Below are 23,652 nucleotides of genomic sequence, written 5' to 3'. Positions count from 1 at the left end.
AACATTTAATTTATCTCACAAGTTGCCCTTGCCCAATGCATTTTGGGCCACACGGCCCTTCGTCAGGGGCGATACCTGAAAAACATAAACATAATATACTTTCACTCCACTGAGCAGTCTCCAACTGCATAGTTCAAAGTTCACCACAGTAATTAACTCAGTGTTGCAATGTCATTGAAAATTGCTTGCCATGCATGTATGAAAAATAAAATAAATGGGTGAAAGACATATATCTAGTAAGTTTTCATGACATAGACTCGAATAGATGTTAAACATTAACTCACTTGTATGAATATAACGAACGGCAGGAAGACAATGTATGATCTATAAAGTATCCAGGTGCGGAGAGGATTGGCGTTTCGATGTACTAAAATAAAAACATACCAACAATAACCAGGATGTTTGGTATGGATATTAAATGATTGCGTGAAAAATTAAACACCGCACTCACTTGTGATCAACAATAACAACTAAATGAAGCGGGAGCGCGAATCGAAATCCATCCAATCAGAGCACGATATGACGGAACCTGTAGGGCTGAAACACACACAAGCCTTAATGGTGCGTCCGAGATGCCTGGCATGAACAATATATCCTCTGTTAACGAAAAAAGACAAAGCGTCTTTATCAGAGTAAAGTTTTAACGGACAATTATTTCTATGAAGAGGCTGTTTGATTAAAAAAACTCACGAGTGAACAACAACGCATTTAGCTTAAACCAACCTTTCGTGACTGAAATAGTTCAATGCCCATTAACAACCGCTCTTTGTACTTATTCCGAAGTTTAACCAGATCATCTGCAAAAATAACGACAACAGAGTTCAGTCAAAGTGATATCCAGAATGAGCAAGAATAACCCTGTCTAGTAACGATGTGATGTACCTGTTGCCACCAAAGCGGTTACGAAGTAAACCAAATCCGGCCATCGTTTTCCAACTCCCGGTTCTAAACGCCAAACAGTGTATTACGCCGAACGGTGTATGGCGGCCATGTTTATGACGCATTAATGTCATGAAAGTAGAAAACGGACTCATTAACGGGAGGAATGAGATGTGGAATCTGCAAAGACGCCATGATATAATGTGTAAACATACAAGTGATATGCAGAAATGTACTGTCATGATTGAATGTTATTCACCTAATCAAAATGTATAAGGAAAAGAAAAACAACTACAAGTATTAACAAAATATAATATCAATGTAGAATAATACAGTCCTTCTGCGTACATGTTTCATGCAATAATCACAGGAAACAAATTAAATCCACTCGATCATTGATCCCTTTGGGATCTTGTGTGTGTAATCTTTTTATCCAAAATATCTCTCTCTGTAACTGAGTCTTGGTCAGGCTCTTTCCGGGTGTGGGGGTGACTACTTCAAGGATCTGGAATCTGACTTGAGCTATTGTATGTCTGTTGTTATCCCAGTGTACTGCCAGACTGCTGTTGGTGTTTTTGTTACGAATAGTACTCTTATGTTCGGATATACGCGTCTTGATCTTCCTTTCTGTTTTCCCTACGTACAACAGACCGCAGGGACACTTGATTGCGTATATGACATTTGCGGTGTTCAATCAGCATTGATCCTGATAGGAATAGTTTCTCCTGTGTGGGGATGCTTCACTGTATCAGTCACCATCACATTATTACAATAAACACAATTCTGGCATTTTTTCATTCCTTTGTAGATTGTTGTTCTTGAAACTGGATTAGGTTTCAATAGTTCTTTAATATTCCGAGATCTTTTGTAGGCAAAAATGGGTCTATTTACAAACAGTTCTTTGAAATCAGTCTCATGGCTCAACAACTCCCAATGTCGATTGATACTCTTTTTAATTTCATTTGAACTAGTGGAATATTTAGAAACAAATACCTGACGTTGATGTTGCTGTTTCGTTTTCTTTGTCAGCAAGAACTCCCTGGTTAATTTTTGTGTTTTGTCTTTTGCTGTTTCCAACACAGTTGTAGGATACTTTTTAGATACATACTTGGTGATGATGGTGTTAAGATTAGTTTGTAGAGTTACTTCTTGGGAACAGATTATTTTGGCTCGCAGCATTAATGAGTACGGCAGATTATTGATAAGATTCCTGGAATGGAAACTGTTATACATAAGAGCGGTGTGTTTATCTGTAGCCTTATGGTATACTTCAGTGTGAATTACATCATCCTCCAGTTTCACCAGCACATCTAAGAATGGGATGGCTTTGTCATCAATGTTTTGGGTGAATTGAATGTTCTCATTGTACAAGTTCAATTGGAATATCTTTTGTTCCAACATTGCGCTAGAATTCTGCCATATTAAAAAGATATCGTCGATATAACGACAATATAAAATTATATTGTCTGCCCAATCTCTATCTGTCACCAAAAACATGTCTTCATACCTGGCCATGTAGGTGTTGGCATATGCCGGGGCTCCAGAAAAGCCCATTGAAGTACCCTTGTTCTGTAAATAAAAGTCATCATTCCATTTAAAATAACTGTGATGTAAACAGAAGTGCAAAAGTTCCAACAAAAAAATCTTATTCACAGGTAACTCATCTTGTTTCAAAAGGGCCCATTCCACAGCCTCTATTCCAGCGACATGCGGGATAGAGGTGTATAGGGCCTTGACGTCTAAAGTACACATCAACATGCCTGGTTTTACTACAACTTTCATCAGTTTCTGCAAAAAATGTGTTGTGTCTTTAGTGTAAGAATACCAAGACTGGACAAAAGGTTGCTAGAATTTATCAATATATTGACCCAGAGGCTCAAAGATGGTGCCACACCCGGTAACAATTGGACGGAAAGGTGGGTTTGAGAGATCCTTATGGACTTTGGGCAGCATGTATATTCCTGGCTGCTCAGGAAATGAGACTGTCAGAAATTGTCGGGTTTTCGTAGTAATCCATTTTATGTTTTCAGCATGTTCTAGTATGCTGTCTAAGGTCATTTTTAGTTCTTTGATAGGGTCCTGGTCCAATTTGAGATAGGTATTGATGTCAGATATATGTTCAGTTACTTTGGACTCATAAAATGTCCGGTCCATGACGACAATGGCGCCGCCTTTATCTGCTTGTTGAATGTGTATCCTGGGATTTTCAGAACATTTTTTGTGCCCCTGCAAATCGCAGTGAGCTACCACGGCTACTAACTGTGAATAACACTATATGGTCTAAACTTCAAAAGAATTTTTCACATTTAGAGCCTCACGGGAGGGTGCGCCTTAGCGCTCGTACACCACCGGAGGACATAATTTTGGTCCTGCCGAATGCTGAGCGAATTTGCAGTTGTAGCAGCAGAAGCATGTTGACCAGTTGTTTGTTTTAAAGGACACAGGTTTCCTAAGACAGAACCTAGCTGTCCGCCACTTTGTTTTTAACCTAATACAGGTTGGCCGGTATTAAAGATTTTTGTATAGGCAACAACCTTGTATTTTTTAATTTTGCACCCACAGTTACACTCACACCTTAATTTGGGCACTGTTGCACTCACCACATCCCGCTCCGCTGTAAAACAGGCGTTGTAGCACGCTGGGGGGCATTCGGCCATCCCAGCGGGGACCCAATGATGAAACATGTCACCAATTAGTGGTGAGCGAGGGTTCTTTTACAAAAAAAGATAAGATTTTCCTTTCCTTCTGGAAATCACACAGGGACATTGGTTCCCCTTAGGAATATTTTCCTTTAAGGGGTTTCTTTGTCCTTGAGGGGGATAGTAAGAGAGATATATATAAAGAAAAGGACACTAAAAAGATTTTTTGTTTAAATATTCTTTATTTGTTTGCACTTAGTCACTCCTTAGTTGTTAATATATTGACTGGGGTACAGGAGTGCCTGCTCATGCCCTTTCTCTCTAGTTGATATTTGATCTGGACTCTATTCAGAAGATATTTTGACAGGCCTGCATATAATGCGTCCGCGTTTTCCAATCTGGACATCACCAGGGCCATTATCACAGTAATCTTAATTGGAGATGGCAGAAGGTGCAAAAATGTTTTTGGCATGCGCAGGATGCCAAAGGCAAATGCCGGCCACCAATATAATTTGATTATAAAATAACATTTTATTGTCAAATCTGTTCCCTACATTCTTTGCAACAACAGTTGGGTGTCTGGTGAGGAAACCCCTGTAGGCCAGTGGACTTCTAAGTTTAAAACAAAGTTGTGTCCAAATCGGAGCACCTCTGTCTTCTCAGTGTTGCGCTTCAGTAGGTTGCAAGTCATCCATTTAAAAACAGCGGAGAGAACCGGTTGAATAGCATCCAAATCGATGGAATTCCCTTTGCTAAAAGCAAAGGAAAACTGGGTGTCCTCCGCATAAGAAATAATTTTAGCCTCCAATGATTTCACCACCTTAGCTAGTGGGGACAAATAGATATTAAACATAGTGGGGCTAAGTGAAGAGCCCCGGGGGACTCCGACTGACACCCTTTGACTGGTAGAGGAATAGGAGGGGCAGCCGGACTGCCTGACTCTTATACTCAAGAAAGGACTTGAGCCATTTTCAGGCATTATCTCTAATGCCAATGTCAAGAAAGCTTGCAAGCAGCCTGGCATGTGGGACTGTGTTGAATGCTGCTGACCGGTCCCACAATACTAGGACTGCCCTACCACCCGCATCAATGGTACATCTTATGAGATCCGAGACATCAACTAAGACATCCGAGACATCAACTGAGACAGTCTCAGTACTGTGTCTAAGTCTGAATCCAGATTGCCTCGAAGAAGTCCATTGACCTCTAGGTACCTTTAGAGCTGGTGCTGACACATTTTTCTGCTAGTTTGGAAGGTGCAGGAAGGAGAGAACTTGGCCTATAGTTGACTGGGACAACTGGATCCGCACTAGGCTTTTTTTTGGCTTTCTTCCAACATGAAGGCACCATAGCTGTGGAAAAAGACTTGTTCAACGCAGCATTCAGGATGGGGTTGATAATATCCACACCTAGAACCAGAATGGTAGGAGGACAGGGATCATTCCATAGAAATAGTGTTAACTCAGAGAGGCCACCAGAAATCTGTGTACCCATCTGAACTGTGCTACCAACAAACAGAGGTGCGCAGCCAATGGTCATATTCCATCATGTTGGAATCAATGGAAGCTAAATGGAATGAAGTAGTAATTTCCAAAGTCGCCAGCAGACTATTACCTTCAGTTTTGGAGAAATAACTGAACGATAGGGGCCTTACACAGTTGTTCTGAGGGCCTGGATGGAAATAGACAAGTTAAACTGGATCCAGAAGCAATCTTTCCAGATCAAAGGGATGGAGTCCGACTAGGACAGGTCAAAGTTGGAAAACAATAAATCTATTATATGTCCTCCACCATGAGTGTGCTTCACAACCTATATATGTATATATAAATATATATATATATTTATATTTCAGACCAAAGTTTTCCTGCGCGATTGCGGCTCGCCTCAGCATGCGCCAGGAATACAATGCACGGACCAGATTTTGCGGTGCTCAATTTTCTTTATTCACTTGTCGGCTTCATAACGTTTCGGCACTCGGGTGCCTTGCTCACATGACAGCAAACATTAGTGAGAATGGATTATTTAAAGTGCAAGTGCTGTGCTGTGATTGGGCTCCGTCGAATAGAGCTAGAAAGCAGCCCCAGTATCTTTTCAATGTCTAATACATTTCATTTAAAATCCTTCGGTAAAATACATTTCAATATATATATAGACACACACACATATATATCAAGCAAAATTGCGATCGCAAATGCTGAAATTAGCAAAATTTCGGCGTTTTCGATCGCAATTTTGCTTAGCCGTATGTATGAGGCAAATCTGCGTGCAAAATAAGGAATCGCAAAATTTGCGATTACTTATTTTGCGATTGCATTTAAGGAATCACAAATTTTACGATTCCTTTAATGCAATGTAAGAAGCATCAAAAAAGTCCAATTTGGCCTTAAGGAATCTCAAATTACCACCAACTTCAAGTTGGTGGTAATTTGCGATTTCTTTCAAAAATGCACTTTTTTGCATTTTTCAAAGTGCAATGTGAAGAACATACATGCCCTTAGGGCATATATATGCGCCACATATGCGCCCATGCTTATTTCAGGGGTGCAACAGGGTGTCCTTTTGACACCCTTGAAATTGCATTCTCAATTTGCGATTCTCTAATTGCTATTCGCAAATTGAGAATGTCTTCCCATTCATTCCTATGGGCCTCTAGGCCCATAGGAATGAATGGGGAGGTATTCCTTAATTGTGAATCGCAAATTGAGATTCGCAATTAAGGAATATGTAGGATTCGCAAAATGTATTTCAAATCCTACATACATAGCATTTTGTGATTCTCAAATAGCGATTCGCAAAAAATCGATGTTTGAGAATCGCAAATGAGGATTTTGATACAAATGGCCCATAATGTCCTGTAAGGTGGAGGGAGCATTGCCAGATGCACAGTCCCAATGGATAGTAAAATCTCCAAGAATAATACATACTTCATAAAGTGAATTAAAAAAGGGCCCAGTCGGCCTATAATTCAAAACAACCCCTACTGAAGACCTTACAAAGTGGTATTCATTAGGCAAATCCTTTTGTATGTGCTTTGTATAGAATTTGTTGTACATTCTGCAAAATCGGTGCCTTTACAGTATATTTAATTTATGGCATCATGCTTCAGGAACACATTTTGGTTCTTCACCACGTTCTTTATGCAGCATCTATTTTCATTGGTCTGGTGCGCTGGGAAGAAAGATATGTCATGACAGCGACCATTTTTAGGGAGAGTCGTTCGTTATTTTGTGCGGTTTACATGCCTATCAGTGGTCTGGCTGATAACCAATTTGAGTGCTTTAGAGTTGTTTCCATCACAGAAATGTATTGCCCAACCCCATAGTTTTTCAAGGAAACGTAAAGAACTCAATTTCTGCAGTGTGTACTGTATAAACATAGCTATATATTTCCTTGTCACATTTTGAAATGGCTAATAAAATTGTACAAAAGGAGCAGGATAAATAAATATGTGAAAATGTTTAGCAGTTTTGTTTAGAATAGCAGGTACATTAAAAAATCTGAAAATAATTTAAAGTTGGAAAACATGTCTAGAGCATAAATGAACATATGTTTATCACCCGTCCATACTAAGTTGCCCATGCCATTAGTACAATTCAGCTAGCTCTAGCTGTTTAGCCAGTTTTACAATTATATGTATAGACGTGGCGCACTTCACTCTGTGCCCCTCTGCTGCACATCACCCGGTGCACCCCATCTAGTAACCCTGCATCCCATCCTCCTATATTCCAATGAAGTCCCCTATTGCAGAAAACATATGTACGATTGTTGATTTGTGCTCATTGATTTCAGATAGATGCTTGTATGTCTTTTGGTCTTTGTGAAAATTGATGTCTGTTCTTAGTGTATGTTCTCAGTATGTTGTGTGCTTCTATGTGCCTTTTGTCAATGCTTTTAATTTTTTTGTATGGGAGTATTACCTTGGAAATGCAATTCAGTGTAGTAGTATTGCTGGACATTTTTGTAAATTGTAATCATACAAAAGAGTGGAAGTTGAGCGCATTATTCTGCAGACATTTAAATTATACTAAACATCCCTATCAACACGGTCATTTTGCTGAAAATAGCATATTATTATAATCCTATTTGAACATATTGAAACCAGAAGTGAAACTCACACATGTCTTTGATTCACTTTGGACGCAAAGTCTGTTTTCACACCTCAATTTGCCCCTTTAATTACCGAATTAGTAAATGTGTTTTTTCCGTACATCTTTCTAATCCCTTAATGCTACTGATATCAGTTTCTGTTGTTATGAATTGCACATTTTGTTGATTGTTTGTTTTGTAGTGAATTAAACAGTGCTCTGCAAAACTCTTATCTAATGTATTAAACTTGAAGCAGGGGATATGTCTAAATATTTGGCCACCCAGGAGATGTGTTGTCCAAATCTGCAGTTTCAACTAATGCTATGTATTTAGCTACTGTATGATTTTATGTTGAAAATCATGTTTAAAGAAATGTTTTAGTTATGGTTCTGTGATATCTTAATATAATTAATCAGTAACTACTGTAAGAAAAGTGAGAATGTAGTCATAAGCTCTGCATTTGTCCAGTGTAGTATACATACATTAAATTGTGCCAGGGTTGATGATACTGTCATACAACTCATAATCGAAGCGAGGCATTACCTCTACTTTGTGTGTTTCCTCCCATGAAGGCCCTCACCTTGGTCTCGGTAATGGGAACCTTCTGTCCTTAATTGAATCAGCATGTGCCTTCAGGGTTGAATCTTTCTGCTACCTACATGATGCCCCAAGTGTAGACTGAAGATTGATCATGCAAATGCTTGGTTGTCTTAATGGTCAGTTTGGCCTGCTGCATCACAGCTAACATCATTGGAGGTACTACATGTTTTCCTCTCTAATCTTGCTGAACACAGAAATATTATCTCTAAATTGTTCAACAAAAGGTTCACTCGCCCCTGTAATGTGGCTGGAATATTCTTTAACTCTTAAGAGCGTAGCTTTAAACTGGTGGATGCCCTGAGTTTTGGAGAATGCTGTGGGCTCTTTGGTTCTACTTGCTATGTTGATTTGGCATTAGCCATTGGTCACAGCAAAAGTGTTAAGGCAGCCACCATCTTATCTTTAAATTTGTTTTATTATTACTGCATCAATAAAGATACCACTTGGAACATAGACAAACGTCTGTCAGCTTGGTATCAACAAGCAGCCATGACTAGCTTGCAACAACTGTTATCCCAACCCCCATAAACAACCAGAGCCCCCTCCTCCCCATTCCCCCCTCCTTCTGGGTGCTTAACCTGCTAATTTGCATCTGTTGATCGTATAACTAATCTCATTGCTGGGTATGATTATGCCCTTTTGGTCAGACAGACCAGTCAATTGCAGTATTCGTAGATATTTAGGGCAAGTTAATTTGTTGAATTCCTGGGAGAGTATATTTATAAATGGGCGCCTGGACTCCTTAAATGTGTAAATGTGTCACCCTGATGTTTAGAGTGTTTTCCATCCCCAAGAGATGCCATATGCGATGCAGCCACTGTCTGTGTGACTGGACCTTTTCCGTTCCACACAACGCAAGGATCGCCTGATAGCTTCTCCAAATGCTAGTGTTATGTGTTTGCCATGTTTAGATTTTAGTGGGTAAGTGAAGAGGTTGGAAAGGCTGAGAACTACATAAGAGGGGAATCTAGGGAGTATGTGTCTATGTCTGATAGCATTTCCTCCCAATACTCAGTCAGCCTAGGACACTCCCACAGTATTTAGACTAAGGTTCCCAGGTCGACGCACCCCCTTCAGCCTCTGTCATCCCTGTCAAGGTTTTCTTTCTTTAGGCGTACTGGGGTGAAGTACCAATATGTGTCAATCTTCGTTACTGTTTCTATGCTAGCAGCGTTTGAGGTGGTATGTCTTGCACTATAGTACATATCCCACAATTCTTTCTAGGAAATCCCCTTCCAGCAGAATTGAGCATTCGTCTTCACTCCTATGTCCTCCCCTCCATGAAGGCCATACAGCTCAGAAATCAGGGGCCTGTCCCAGTTCCTCAGGAGAAGCCATTTCTCATAGCTAGTTAGGTGTTGCTGTGCCGCTTTCCTCACTATCCGTTGCATTAGCCAGTGGCGTATCTGAGTATATCTATATTGTTCACTCTCTGGGATCCCGTATTCTTTTTTCAGGTCCTCGAATGCCTTGGGACCTACTGGTCAAAGAAGTAACTGATAGATCTGCACCCCCACCAAAACATGCATAGCTATCAATTCCCGGAGTAAAGTCTCTATTTTCCGTTATAGAGGTGAGGGGGATGGGAACAATGACCGTCCTGCTCGTGTTTGTGTCACGTCCCAGACCCTTAAAGTAGGCGCTGTAATAGCTGACATAGATTCTTTTGGCAGTGGGCGTGAGCCAGAAAGGGGACTTTCCAAAGTGCCAGGTTTGCAAGAGCTCTGTCCATAAATAGCCATTCCTTCTTAGAATCTGGTCTGGACCATTCAACTAGATATCTAAGCTGTGACACTTGAAAGTAGCCCGCAATGCATGGGATGCCCAAACCACCCTCCTCTGGAGGAGCTATGTGCTCGACTTATCCGGGGGGCACCGGGCCGACCATACAAAATTTTGGAAATCCTTCAGCAGGGACTGTAATGTTCCCAGTGGGGGCCATATCGCTAATGTTTCAAATTTGTACAAGAGCCTAGAGAGGACCGTCATCTTCAATGCTGCGATCCTGCTTGTGCGCGAGAGCGGATATTTTTGCCAGCCCGTTGAATCTGATTTGACTCTCCCGAGCAGCTCATGGTGCTTAAGAGAGGCAACCACCTGTATGGAGAGGGCCCGCTGGATACCCAAGTATGTAATAGGGCGGAGTGCTCAATGTAGGAAGTGGTCTCGAGTCAGGAATTCTTTAGTGTTTGGTGTCACAGTGAGTCCCAATGCCAGAGATTTAGTCAAATTAATATGAAAGCCTGAAACTTTCAAAGGCCACTATAACATCATCAGCATAGAGCGTTATTATATGTTACTCTCCTCCGAACTGTACACCCGTAATCTCCTGGTTATCTCGCACCCTTTGTGCAAAGGGCTCCATATATATATAGCAAATAGCAAGGGAGAGAGTGAGCACCCCTGTCGCGTACCCCTCCTTATCAAAAGAACGCAATCTGAGAGCTATATCCACCAAGGATCTAGGAGCAAAATCGATCTCTGATACCAGAGCGTCTCAGCACTGCCTCTAGGTAAGGCGAATGTACTCAATCGAACGCTTTTTCGGTGTCAGTAGAAAAAAGCATTGCCTCTTGTTGAAAGCAGGTGGCTTTATCTATTAGATGTAATATTCTCTTAGCATTGTCCGAGCATTAACTGTGTGGAATGAATCCCGCTTGATCTGGTCCGATTACCCCGGCAAGAGAGGTGCTAAGCGAGCAACCAATACCCCATGAATTGCTATGCATCCACATTTAGGAGTGAATTTGGGTGGTAAGAGCCACACTAGTCCTTGTCCTTGCCCGGTTTCACGATGACTATTACCCAGGCCTCCTTCATTGAAGGCGGGAGTGACTCAACCCTTTTTATGAAATTAAAAACTCTAGTGAGGAGAGGGGCCAATTGACCACTTAGCATGTTATAGACTATTGGTAGGAAGCCGTCCGAGGGCTCTATGCGCTTGTAATCTGGAGATTGCAGATATGACATCTTCTAGCCGAATCAGTTTTTGTAGGTCTATCACTTGTACCTCAATCAGGCACTCTACGTGCGCCTCCTCTATGTATCTCAATATGTCTTGGTCAAGGAAGTCCTGCGCTGAGTAAAACTTTCTATAGAAGGCTCCAAATTGAGCTGCTATGGCCTCATCTCCGTCAATCAATGTTCCGTTTGGTGTCAGTAGAGTCTCTACCATGTTCGCCTGGCGCAACCCTCTAAGCTTATTCAAGAGCGTCGTTCCACATAGAGTATTTGAGAAGTAAGATCGAATATTCCACGCTATCGAGGTCTAACCCTGCTAGCTGTTTTCTAGCCACTTCCAGCTGACACCAGACCCTTGGAGCCCAGGTTCAGAGGTGAATGCACTCCAGTTCTCTGACCTGATGATGGAACAGTTCTCTCTTATCCTGTCTCAAAATATTGTCTGCTGAAGCTATTGCAACTATATTTAATTATAAATATAGGCAAAGAGACCTCTGTTGTGCCGTTAATCGCTAAGCAGTCGTCTCAAGCTATGTGATCACCTCAGGTCTGCAGAGGAGGGTCTCTCGGATTCGCCACGTGCCAGATGGCTGGGTGTTAGCCAGAAGTGAAAGGTCTAATAGTACTGCGAAGTGGTCTGATAATGATCAGGGTTCAATTTCCACCGACCGCATAGCCAGCTGTACTTCTTATGAGTACAGAAAGTAGTTCAACCGGGCGTAGGATTTATGTGCATGGGAGTAAAATGTGTAGTCTCGTGTGTTTGGATGTGATGCCCTCCACAAGTTCCATAGGCCCATTGCCTGTAGCCACAGAGCCTTCCCCAGACTAATAGCCCCAACTGTGCCTTGCCTGTGTGCCGAGCGGTCTATTTCATTGTTAAAAACTATATTCAAGTCTCCCCCTATAACCACTTATTGATCCTGTGCCTGCAATACCTCAGCCACCACTCCATGTATAAAGGTTTCCTGATCCACGTTAGAAACATAAATGGAGGCCAGCACAATTGAATGTTGGCCTATGTATAGCTCAGCAGGCGGCCATTTATCTCCCCTATTTTGGCACCTATTTTCCCTCTAAATGTTTGAGAGACCAGTATTGCCACTCCTGCGATCAAGCAGGACATGGAGGAGAAATATGCTGGGGAAAGGCCTTAGATTTGAGTCTGTGCAAGTCCCTTGATGGGAGGTGTCTCTCCTGCAGGAGGCACACATCCACTTGTGAATGCTCCAAGTAGGATAGTATAGCTCTCCTCTTAATTGGGTGATTTAGACCTTTAACAGAGAGTCAGGATCTTCAAGTTAGTCATTAGAGTGGCCATCCAGTACAGTTAACAGACAGTTCCATCGTGATGAATTGCTTTGTGCTTTCTCCCTCTCCCCCTCTTGCTGGTTTGCTGTAAGCCTGAGGTATGTTGTAGTGCGAAACATCTCTAATGGGAAGGTTGGCACCCAAAACCCTTCCCCCACAACAAGAATTTTTTTTTAAACTCCCTGAATCTCCATAGCAGGGAAAGACCGGTCCCGTCTTCTTCCTGCTTGGTAGAATAGTCATTAAAGGAAATGTGACCAAGTCCTCTTAGAACTTCCCCGGCGTCCCCTAGCCTCACCCGTCCTAACCCGCACCCCGCATGCAAAAAAGGCAAACATGCAAATCCTTAAGCTGGTTCATCGGTTGTTGTGCCCTTCGTGTGCTTCTCCATAAAAGCCTTTCTCTTGAAGGCCATTGTCACCTGGTCTGGCCCGGTCACTCTCTGCGTCTTGGGGACTCGTATCCATCTCCAGCGGTCAGTCGATTTCTGGATCCCTCTCCGTGTTTTCGACTGTTCGCTCCCCTGAGGATCAATTTTGAGTAGCTAACATGCTGCCGTGAAGGGCGAATCTGGTGTAGTTGGTTGTTCCATCGAAAGATTAATCGAAAGGGGTGGACCCAAGAATACGACATCCCTTGTTCTCTTAAAAAATGATGTGAATGGGCGGAACTCCCTCGTCTTCTGGAGGGTGGATGCGGTGAGATCCTGAAAGAGATGTAGCGTTTGACCCTGGAATACAACTGCAATGAGGTCCGAGCTTCTTTCAGAATCCGTTCTTTAAGGGAGAAGTTATGGACACATGTCAAGATATCTAGTGAAAGTGGTGAGCGCGATCCCATCTACCCACTCTATGGGTTCTATCATGGTGTATCTCCAAGTATGTGAGCGAATAGTGCTGCTACATATGTCTCTATATCCACTCCCTCCGCATCTCGCGGGGCTCCTCGGATTTGTATGTTGTTCCTACGGGAAAGATTTCCCAGGTCTTCTGCATGGGCCTGTAAGTCTATTTGCTGATCTGATAACCAAATGATTTCCTGCTGGAATTGGTCTATCTGTTCATCATGGGACGTCTCCCTTTCTTCAAGGGCATCAACTCTGTCCCCTATATCGGTGACCTCCTTTCGGACAGCTTGTAGTTCATGGGTTAGATCTCTGACTGCTAGGAGGTCATCTCGGAGTGCTGAGAACAGCAACTCCAGGTAAGGATGGGTAACTGGGGCCTCTGAATCTTCTCGAGTAGGGGAGGCAGCACGGCTCAAGCATGATTGGGAAGTCCCCTCCTGAGTGTTCTCCTTCAATAACATGTCCTTAATAGTGGCCCCCTTCTTGTTCCTTGCTGACGCCATCTCGCCGTGCACGGCTAGTGTCTATTGTGAGGAGCCGAGCAGAACAAACGCTGTTGTGGGCTGATGTGTCTATATCATTAAAATCAGCCGCCCCTGATTCCACTCACCTCTTGTTCACTAAACACCTAGCAGACAAGCGAGTCAGGGCTTGATATAAGCCTGCTTCAGCTATGTTGCCATTTAGCTTTGAATCTCTAGCTCCGGGTCCTCTATGGGTTGTTAGCTGGGACCCTGCCTTATGGTCTCCCCGTTCCGAAGCTACGTCATGGGTATGTGGTCCACTATGATTAGGGTCCCTGGTTAGTTGTGCGAATCCCAGGGACAGCTTGTCTCACCCCTGGAAGGTTGCCGTTTTGTATGTCCTCCGTTCGCCCCCACCTTTGCGGTGATCAAAAGATTAGATCTTTTGGATTTGTCGAATGGGGCACTTCTCCCTCGTTCTATCCTTTGGGGGGTCCGGGATGGTCCGGAGGCCTCAGGGCTCCTCTTCCTTGTGTCTCCAGAATTAGACCGATAGATATGGTCTAGCCGGGTTTCCCCCTTCGGACTCCTCATATATCCGGAATAGCTGCGGGCCACTTCTCCACTCAGCTTGGGCTCTTCACCATCCCCTTCCCCCAGTGGTATGTGTCCAGCTCTTCCACGGGTGGAGGAGGGCCAACTGCTGTACACCAGGGCAGTTGCAGCGGTTGCAAACTCCCCAGGAAGCCCAGGGGCCTGCACTCACTAGCCATGAGACAGGCTGGCGCTGAGGTCAGGCCTGCCTCGGCCGCCTGAACAATATGCAAGTTAGCCCATTTGGTCCCTCCAAAGACCGCTCCTCACCTCTCCCAAAACTCTGGCTTCACTGGCTTTCTTCGGTTCTCATCGGCCCCCACAGCGGCGACCTCTGCTGTCCCCTTTCGCCTTTGCTTCTGAGTTGCTTTCCTCTGGCCTACGCCGTTTGTGTGGAGGTTCTCACTGGTGGACGGATTCCAGTCCGCTACCCCCCCTTCATCTGTAGCTCCTCTCCCCTTCCCCCCCCTCGGGCCACGGAGCAGCTCGCTTCTTGATGGATTTACTGGGGGATGTCTCACTGTGTGAAGCCGATGTGGTGGTTACGGGCAGGTCATAGCACCGAGAGCTCCAACCTCACTAGCCCCGATATTGGCCACTGCTGAGGTCAGGCCTTGCACGGTCGCCTGCGTAGTTGGTCCAGCCACAAACTGTACTGTGGCTACAGAACCACGCCAGCCCCCCAAAGGTCTGGGTCTCGTTTCTCCGAGACCTCCAGCTTCATCCTACTTCACTGTAGCTAAACTAATGGGGATACTAAGGGCACAGGCCGAGTTGGAGCAGGAGAGACTGGTTTACACGTCCTACCTGGATGCCATCTTGGCCACGCCCCTTACCCACCATCTTGAGAAAGAGGATAGGCATCATTCTTTGTGACTTTGAGTCCTTGATAGTCCAACCAGAAGTGCAAGTCCTTTGCTATTTACTTCAGCACTATTGCCATTTGCGCTGGCTCATGTACTGTAAGAGCACTCAGTGATTCCCAGGTTCAACATCTTAGCTTGACTGCCTCCTTTTTTATACATTCCTAGACCTGCTGTAACATCCTGCATGTTTTGCTCTTGACAAGTGGACTGTCCACTCCTTATCTGTAATAGGCCCAGACTCGTGTTAACCTTAAGATCAGTGAGAGCAGGTGGTCAGAGGAAATCAAGCTGCCTCGATTATACGTGCAGGGCAGGTTTCAGACAGTGGAGAGGTTAACTCTCATCACAAAGTATTTTCTCATCTTAGGGCAACAAGCGTGGGCAGACTGGCAGCACTCTTAGACTTCTTTACTGGCTGCTAAAATTGCAATCAGATGTTCCCTTTTTAGAAAGAGTTTCAATCAATTAAGAATTTGAACACAATGTGAGGGTCGCTTGTGGTGCACTCCAAATAATGACTTTACAAGTTGTTTCTTCAAAACCTGTATTGTAACGGACATCCAATTTTCTCAATTATTTATCCGACAATTATTCTCAACCAATTTGAGGAAATCTTCCACCCTTCATCAGGATTAAAATTCATCTGGAAATAATACATCCAAGAAGTGAAGAAACCATTTTTTAGAATGTGATTCCTTTAATTAAGGAGTTAAGAGAATGTGTATTTGTGGGTCAACGTTCATGTAAACTAAAAGTGACAATAACGTCATCATATTACCTGACTTTAGTTTCATGTTTGAGAAATTGTTCGGAAAATTAAAAGAGGAGGAACTATACATTAACTTTTACTAATGAAAGAAGGTTGATGGGTGTAGGAAGCTGGCTCTGTATATGGTAACCCACTTAGTGGTTTTATTGTGCACTGAGTCCAGAGATTCCCCAAGTGTTTAGGCCTCAAAATAAACCCAAAGAGCTCTATTTGTGGTAGCGTGGGCTAGCAATCTTAGGCTTAACATGGAGGAGTGTAAGACGTGTGTTATTCACACAGTGACTAATAATGTAGTCCTCCCAGGGCTCTTGAGGTTGCTGGTTTGCGGGGCGAGTTGCTCTTCTTTAGCAGGGTCTTTGAGGGCTGCAGACAGGCCGGTAGGGTTGGGGCCAAGTCAGCTGGTGTCTTCAGTCTCCGTTGCTGCATGGCTCTCCATCGTAGGGCGTTGAAATCTGATTTTAGGATCTGGGAAGCCACCTAAATACTTGATTATGGGGTGTTACAGGGGAGTAACAGGTAGGGACCAATGGATTCCTTCCCTGGGGTGTCTACACCTAGTATTAGCCCACCCTCCTTTGTGTGGGGAGCAAAGCCCTAGACCTGATTGGATAAGTCCCACCATCTTCAAGCTGGTGAGCATTCGCCTCCTGCACCTTAGGAGTGGAGTTGGCGAAGGTGGACACCTCCTGTACTAGACTGGTTTTCCTGCTGGTTCACCCGCTAAAAGCCAGTCAGAGACCACACCAGGGATGGTAAGTTTTTATGGGGCACCTCTAAGGTGCCCTCTGAGTACATGTTTTATTAAATGTGACACTGGCATCAGTGTGGGTATATTCAGAGGAGTTGTTTAGAACCAAACACTCCTGGGTTCAGTGAAGCCATCATGGTGCTGGGGAACTCGAGTTTCAGGACCATGTGCCTGTATGGCTTTCCTGGCACTTACAATATTAAAGAATAGACTTAAAATTGTAGAGGCACACACCTGAGATATAGTGCACCGTGTCATAGGGCTTGTAAAGCTTGCTAGAGGGGTGACTTACTTATACCTTAGGGAGTGCTGCTGGACATGTCACACAGGCAGTCTGCCATGTCGACTCTATAGTTTTGGGGAAGAAGCCCTGGCTCAGGGGCCCTGGTTGGCAGGGATCCTGTGCATTTACAATTGAAACTACATCGTTTTCCAGGCATAAGGTGTATGGGAGGGACAAGGTGGGGCTAACCATGTCAGGAGAGGCACTTTATCCCAGTGGGTGAAAAATGTAAACCATAAATGCCAAATGGTATTAATCATTAAAGATAAAATGGATTTGTTGTCTTTTCTAAAATATGCTAGCATATGAAGAGTATTAAACTTTTAATTAATCATACTGATTTTTAATTCCTTGGATGCAGATCGTGAAGAATCACTGTATTGAGACAAAAAGGATGGGATGGACATCTCATTGACATTGGGTTATCATTCTAGTGAATAATTGATGAAAGCAGATAAAGAAAGATTCCTTATTAGGAGAAGGAGGTGGCAAAATATATTTGAAAGAAGGTTATTCTAGTGTTCAAAGGATTGATGGTAGCAGGAAGTGAGGTAACTCTATTGATATATTATAAAATAGCAGCTGTTGGTAAGCCAGTTGGAAAGATATAAAGACGGTATGTGATGAGATTGAAGGATAGTAAGAGCCTTGATATACAGATATCAGTTAAATTAATAACAATATGTTTGGAAACTCAAAATTGTGACATTGTGAGAAATTGTAAGTAAACAGCTTTTTCATAAGATAACAGAAAATATATGATGGGAAGGGAGGAGACTGTGATTACAATGTCTAATACTGGATGAACATTTCTCCGGACAAGAGTGGTGTAATATTCTCTCAAACATGTCTAGGATAATAATGTTTTGGATAAATAATTAATAACATTGGATTCGTAATACCATGCATTATCACTATTATATGTAATAATTTGTGACATGCATGTTATACAAAGTAGTTTCTAGTTCTTGTAAGTGGCTTTCTTTGAGTTTGGGAGGAATCTGTTGTTTATATTCTAGCTAATAGTATATGCATGGAAACCAAATGAAACCTGTTTATCTCCAACGGCGTATGTTCTCACAATTGCCCTTATGTACTTTGAGTCATGTCAGTTTAAACTGGCTAGTTTTTAATGAGCATAGCCCAGGGTCGTTTATCCCTTTTTAGATATTTCAGGTCATCAATAATGACAACGTATCCATGTTAGCGTGTCATTGCAATTTTACATTTAACTTGCAGAGCATAAAATAAATTTGATATGTATTTCACTTGTTTGTGCTAGATTGTTTGATTATCTATAGGGATGGGACACAGGATTGAGCAATGAAAATTCTATACAGTTATTAAGTGGCCTTAGATATCATTTTTCAATTGTTACAGCTCTCAAGAAAACACATGTTGAACAAATGAATGTACCCACAAATTGAGATAATGAGTAATCTGTGATTAAAATTGTATCGTTTACTTATAAAATGCAGTCCTCTGGAATCTTTTTGTACTTGGCCAAATTGTTTGCTTATTTTATTTCAAAACGAATTTCGCTTTTTCTGTGTCAGGAATGTATTGGCAAGTGCATCTGCGGATGAAACCATAATTCTTTGGGATCTCGTAAAGGGCAAACCAGCTGCAAACCTTACTTTACATACAGACAAGGTATGTTATCTTTATTATTTATATATTGCTATATGCCACCCTAAGGTTATCTGAAAGCAGTGAAGGGGGGACTGAAGAGACAGAAAAAAACGGACTAAGAAAAAACAAAAGAATGAGATAGGGGGATTGAGGACAAATCGAGCTGCTAGTATCTTACCAGACTGAGTAATAGTGTATTGTGGATAGCCATTCTTAGGCATATGACAGGTAGAGAGTGTGGGAGCAAGAACAGTAATAAGGAGGTGAGAGAAGAACAGAGTGCACGGAACTGCATATTGATTAATTTGTTTTTAGTAATTGTGTTTGTGTAGCATTGGGGTAGCCTGAAGCTTTTCAATAGAATAACAGATGCCTTGTAAAAGGGTAAGTAGTTGGCATAATAATAAATAATGAAAAGTAGACTTGAAAGTCAGATTATCAGCATAAAGGCAAACGTAGGCCCTGTTAAAAGTAGTTGTGTTTTCAGGGATTTCCTCAGTTTGAGGAAGCCATATTTCCTATGATGGGAAGAAGGAAGCAAATTTCAAATGGAAGAGCAATGAGCATAAACCGCTTTGGATGGCCAACCTTGAGCATTTGGCCCCTTAGTAAAGTAGCATCATGTTGATGAAGACGGATTGATAACTAATCCTTGGCATCTTTCGTGATAAAGCCATGCCCTCTGAGGAAAAATACAACATGGTGGGGAGAAAGAGAGAAACACCTAGCACAGGCGATATGGGGGGGCACACGAGGGACTGGGAGATAGATGGAATGTCACACACTCTCATGGACTGCTTAATCAAAAAGGAAAAAGTAGTTCTCTAAAAGTGGGCAGTAGATGGGCACAAGTCAGTCTACCCAAGAGAATGGTAGAGAGGCTACGTCCAAGGGAAGGGACAAATGCAAGATGGAACAAGATGAACTAGGCAAGCCATTGAATAAGAAGCAAGCAAATGAGTGCCAATCAAACCAGCCAATAAACAGCAGCGGGTGTGGTAGAAGTCCACTGTACAATAGATTTTTTTCAACCCGATAGCTGCAATGTCTGATGGGCTCAACTTGAAAAGGGCACTAATTATGTCTCTGATTGCAAATGAAAGTCTAAAATAATTCTGTTTCTCACAGACACATGCTTTAAAGAATATTGTAATAAATTATTGAATGATATACAAAGGATCTAATTGGCTAAATGTCTACCATCCCCCCTGTATGTAATCACTTGTTTTAATTGGCTGGAAAACTTTATCTTGATATATCTAACGACTTATAGTGACTTATTTTTTCTTGTTTACTTTAATACCTGGAAAGAAAGGCGGATGAATGTGTGCTCCACTCTTTTTCTCCCTCATTGTATATAAGCAAATAATTAAAGGAGCTACGCTTAATCCGACCATAGTATGGATATCTTTTGTAGGTTGAAGTAGTCCAAGGAAATGGAATGGACTGACCACTTTGCCATAATAATGAAGCACAAATTAATGCACATATAATAGAAAAAAACAATTTTAAATAGATCAGAGCTGGAATGTAATGACTCCTGTGTCTTTTTTTTATGAAACGCTCCTGGGTGCTGCATACTCCATAGCAATGTCTGAGAGGTCTTAAAACTATGATGTAATGCTTTAGAACTATATTAAAGTTCTAATAGTTAAACAGAGCTTGATAGATCCACGAAAGAAAGAATTATTAACTCTAAATGTAACTTTAGACTCCCTGTGTAAATTTTATGAGTAGTCTGATAAAATATATTCAAGGACTCCTTAAGTATAACTATGCCATCAGAGTGGCAAAAAGGTTATAGTTTTGCTATGTTTGCAAAACGTTGTCACCTAAAAAGAAATCTTTTCTACTATTGAATTATCTGATAGTGCTTGTGACAAACTCACTGCTTCTCAACATCTAACTTACAAAGATGCATTTTATTTCCATGAGAGTAGGGCAAAAACATCAGAGGTATTAATCTGCATGAAATCTCAAGTACAGATAACATTCTATCTGGTTTAGTTACTTCAAGGGGGGAAACAAGCCAGTCAGACTACTGATTTGAGGGCACTCTTAAAGGAGAAAGTCAAAAAGTTCATGACCCGAAGCAGACCAGCTGGCTTACCCTATATAGTTCTGCCCTGCTCTCAATCCAAGGAGGCATGCTCTGCGATAGTACCTTTAGTGACAGAGTTGATAATTACCTCTATTAAATCGATTACCCTCCCTAAACAGTTAAATAAAACCACAGATTGCTGTTCTTTAAAAAAGCCTGGCCTTCATACAGAACACCAGTCAAACTATCAGCATATTGCCTGACTACTCTGCTTGTCAAATCTGTTGGAGAGAGGACAACTCCAAGACTTAGTTAAATGGAATGGCATTTGACACAAGTTCAAAGCTGGATTTGACCTAGGATTATGAATGCTGGTGACCAGTGACCTTAGAATAGTGTAAGCAAGGAATGGATGTTGGGGCAGTTGTACTCCATGCCTTCTTAGCCATCTTTGTTACCATTGATCACCTTGTTGCGATACATCAGCCAGAATAAGTGGGTATAATGAGGTGTACTTTACCATAGATCACTTTTTAGCTGACTGCAGCCAAGTGATCTAGCTCAGTCCTTTCAACTCGGATGATAAAGATTGAAATCAGAATATTCTCCTTTTTGTACCATATCTTATTCTGACCACGCACATCCTTACTTCATGAGCTCCAGGTTATTACCTACATGTATGCAGATAATATGCAGTTGGTGATAAATCTGAAAATCAAAATACTGGTGATAGGGACATTCAGGAATATTATGCATTGTAAGGATCTGGAAGGACAGTAATTCAGAAATTATGCCATTATATTCCAAAATCACTCTTTCAGCAGCCTCTCTTTGACCAGCCTTTCTCAGCAGTTGCCCTGCTCCAGGGAAATTAGTCAAATAACTAGATATCCCAGGCTGCCTATTTAGCTTTAGATGCTCAAATTCGAGCTATAACTAAAACTTGCCATTCTGTACACTTAAACACATTTTCCGTTTCTTAACATTTTTCAAAAAGTCACAGTGGTAAATGTATTTACTCACTCCAGATTGGATTTTTGTAACGTGAACTACCTAGTGCTACCAAAGAAAAATATTGCTGTATTTGAATTAATTCAGAATTTTAGTAATTGATGGCGTTTTGCGAGCCCAAGACATGCGGAGACAATCAAACTGATACGAAAACGATGGCTGCTGTTAAAACGCTGTAACTGCCTTTGGGAAGCGTGACATATCCCACGATATATCCGTTGTGGGCGTAATACGAAAATATCGCTAGGCGTCTCTGTGTTAATTGACAAGACCTATTTATTCACAGAAAAACTTGTACGAGATTCATCGACATAAAAATATTTTTGGATTTTAAATCAAGTGAACATATATGAAAACTTCATCTATAAATTCAGACCATACAAGTCTATCCGTATGGACTAAACTGAAGTCTACTTAAAAAACACGGGACTGTCGAGAAACTAGCCAAAAACGCACGAAAAACATTACCGGGTATCCAGCTGTATTATTATTCAGCTCTCGCGCCACTCCATTGCTTCTCTGCTATCGTAATTAAAACAACTGATTTATGGAATAGAACTGATGCTAATAGACGGTGTCCTGATGAAGGCAGCAGTGCCGAAACGCGCGTAGGTCCTATTCTGGCGCTAGCCATCATCATATACATCCGCTTTCTATGTTTGAACCATGAATGTGATTAGTGTATGTAAATAATGTGTTAAAATGCATCAGACATTCTGAAAAATTTGTAAATTTCTCTAAAAAATAATAATGAATTCAAAAAATATCAAAATAATAGAATAAAGATATATTTTTCCAAATATCTAACTGTGGACTTACCCTTCTTGCACCCATTAAGTTAAGTTGTTGAATGTATGTTTGCTATTGGTAATTTTCCTAAATTGTGCTTTTTCCCCACATTTAGCAAACCCATTTGTTCAGTAGGGGTCCCTTTTGTTTTCCAAAAAAGTAATTCATTTTTAATCAGCATAAGTTGGACAGTATTTCACCATATCTCAAACAGCTACCCAGTCCATACACATATGCAATTCAAAGTGCTCTGTATCATGGATAAGATCTTAACAATCTTGGTCCCTCTTCCTACATATACAATTTGCAAAATGCTCTCCTTCCTGAGTACTGTGTTCTCAATATCGTGCCCTTTTTACCTTTCCAAAATTCAGATGCAAGAAATTTGGCTGAAGAGTCCTTCGAATGACTGCTATTGACTGCCGCACAGCTGTGGTCTAAGTAGCTCCCACTCTCTTCCTGCCTCTGAGTCAGTGCTAAAAAGATTTAGAAAAATGAAACATAGTACATCATAATACTTTTACTACTGGCCTGTGGAGGCTCTGCCCTATCCTATTGTCATTTTACATCCAGATTACATATGTAACCTAAGAACTATCCTTTAACAATCCCTCAGTGCTTCATAATTTTTAATTTCATCACACCTCTTCTCCACGAAGACAGGACAAGGCAGCAATGAAGAAGCACCCCAATCAATGCTGCATTTTTTCCAATGGTGTGCTGGTGACATAGAAGAAGGAAACAGACCCCCCTTCACATTCTTTATGGGAGAGGGGAACCTTGTTCTCTATGAAGATGCAGGTTATTTACTCCCAGAAGATGCCCATCCTCTTCTTCAGACATATAAGGGCCGTCTGCTAGATCTTCAGAGTACTCATAGAACTTCACCAGCAGACCGCAGTGTCTCATCCATGAGGTCACCACCATAGCTGCAAGGAAGCTTATTATAGGGGTACAAATCCTCGATTATGTTTTTTACACATGGCCATCAAAACCACACGCCAGACTCATAGTGGCTCTGGTGCCAGGCCTCGTGGAGCCAGCGATGTACGCCTTCCTAACTTCAATCTCAATCAAGCTAGTGGATAAATGATATGAGCCTCGTCCTCCTTATTCTCCTGTTGTGTCAGCA

The 23,652-nt window shown here is 41.9% G+C and overlaps 1 protein-coding gene across 1 annotated transcript in view; it reads left to right on the top strand.

Annotated features, from left to right (window-relative positions):
- Positions 1–23,652, top strand: part of PWP1 (PWP1 homolog, endonuclein) — a 327,492-nt gene that overhangs the window by 167,205 nt on the left and 136,635 nt on the right. Inside the window, exon 9 of the mRNA XM_086921581.1 lies at positions 18,604–18,700. Coding sequence (XP_086777707.1) covers positions 18,604–18,700 — 97 coding nt within the window. The remainder of the gene's footprint in view (positions 1–18,603; positions 18,701–23,652) is intronic.

This window comes from Lissotriton vulgaris, chromosome 1_1 (genome assembly GCF_964263255.1).
Source record: "Lissotriton vulgaris chromosome 1_1, aLisVul1.2, whole genome shotgun sequence".
NCBI classification, from domain to species: Eukaryota; Metazoa; Chordata; class Amphibia; order Caudata; family Salamandridae; genus Lissotriton; species Lissotriton vulgaris.
The sequence above is the reverse complement of the archived record's forward strand: the minus strand, read 5'-3'. Positions and strand labels throughout refer to the sequence as shown.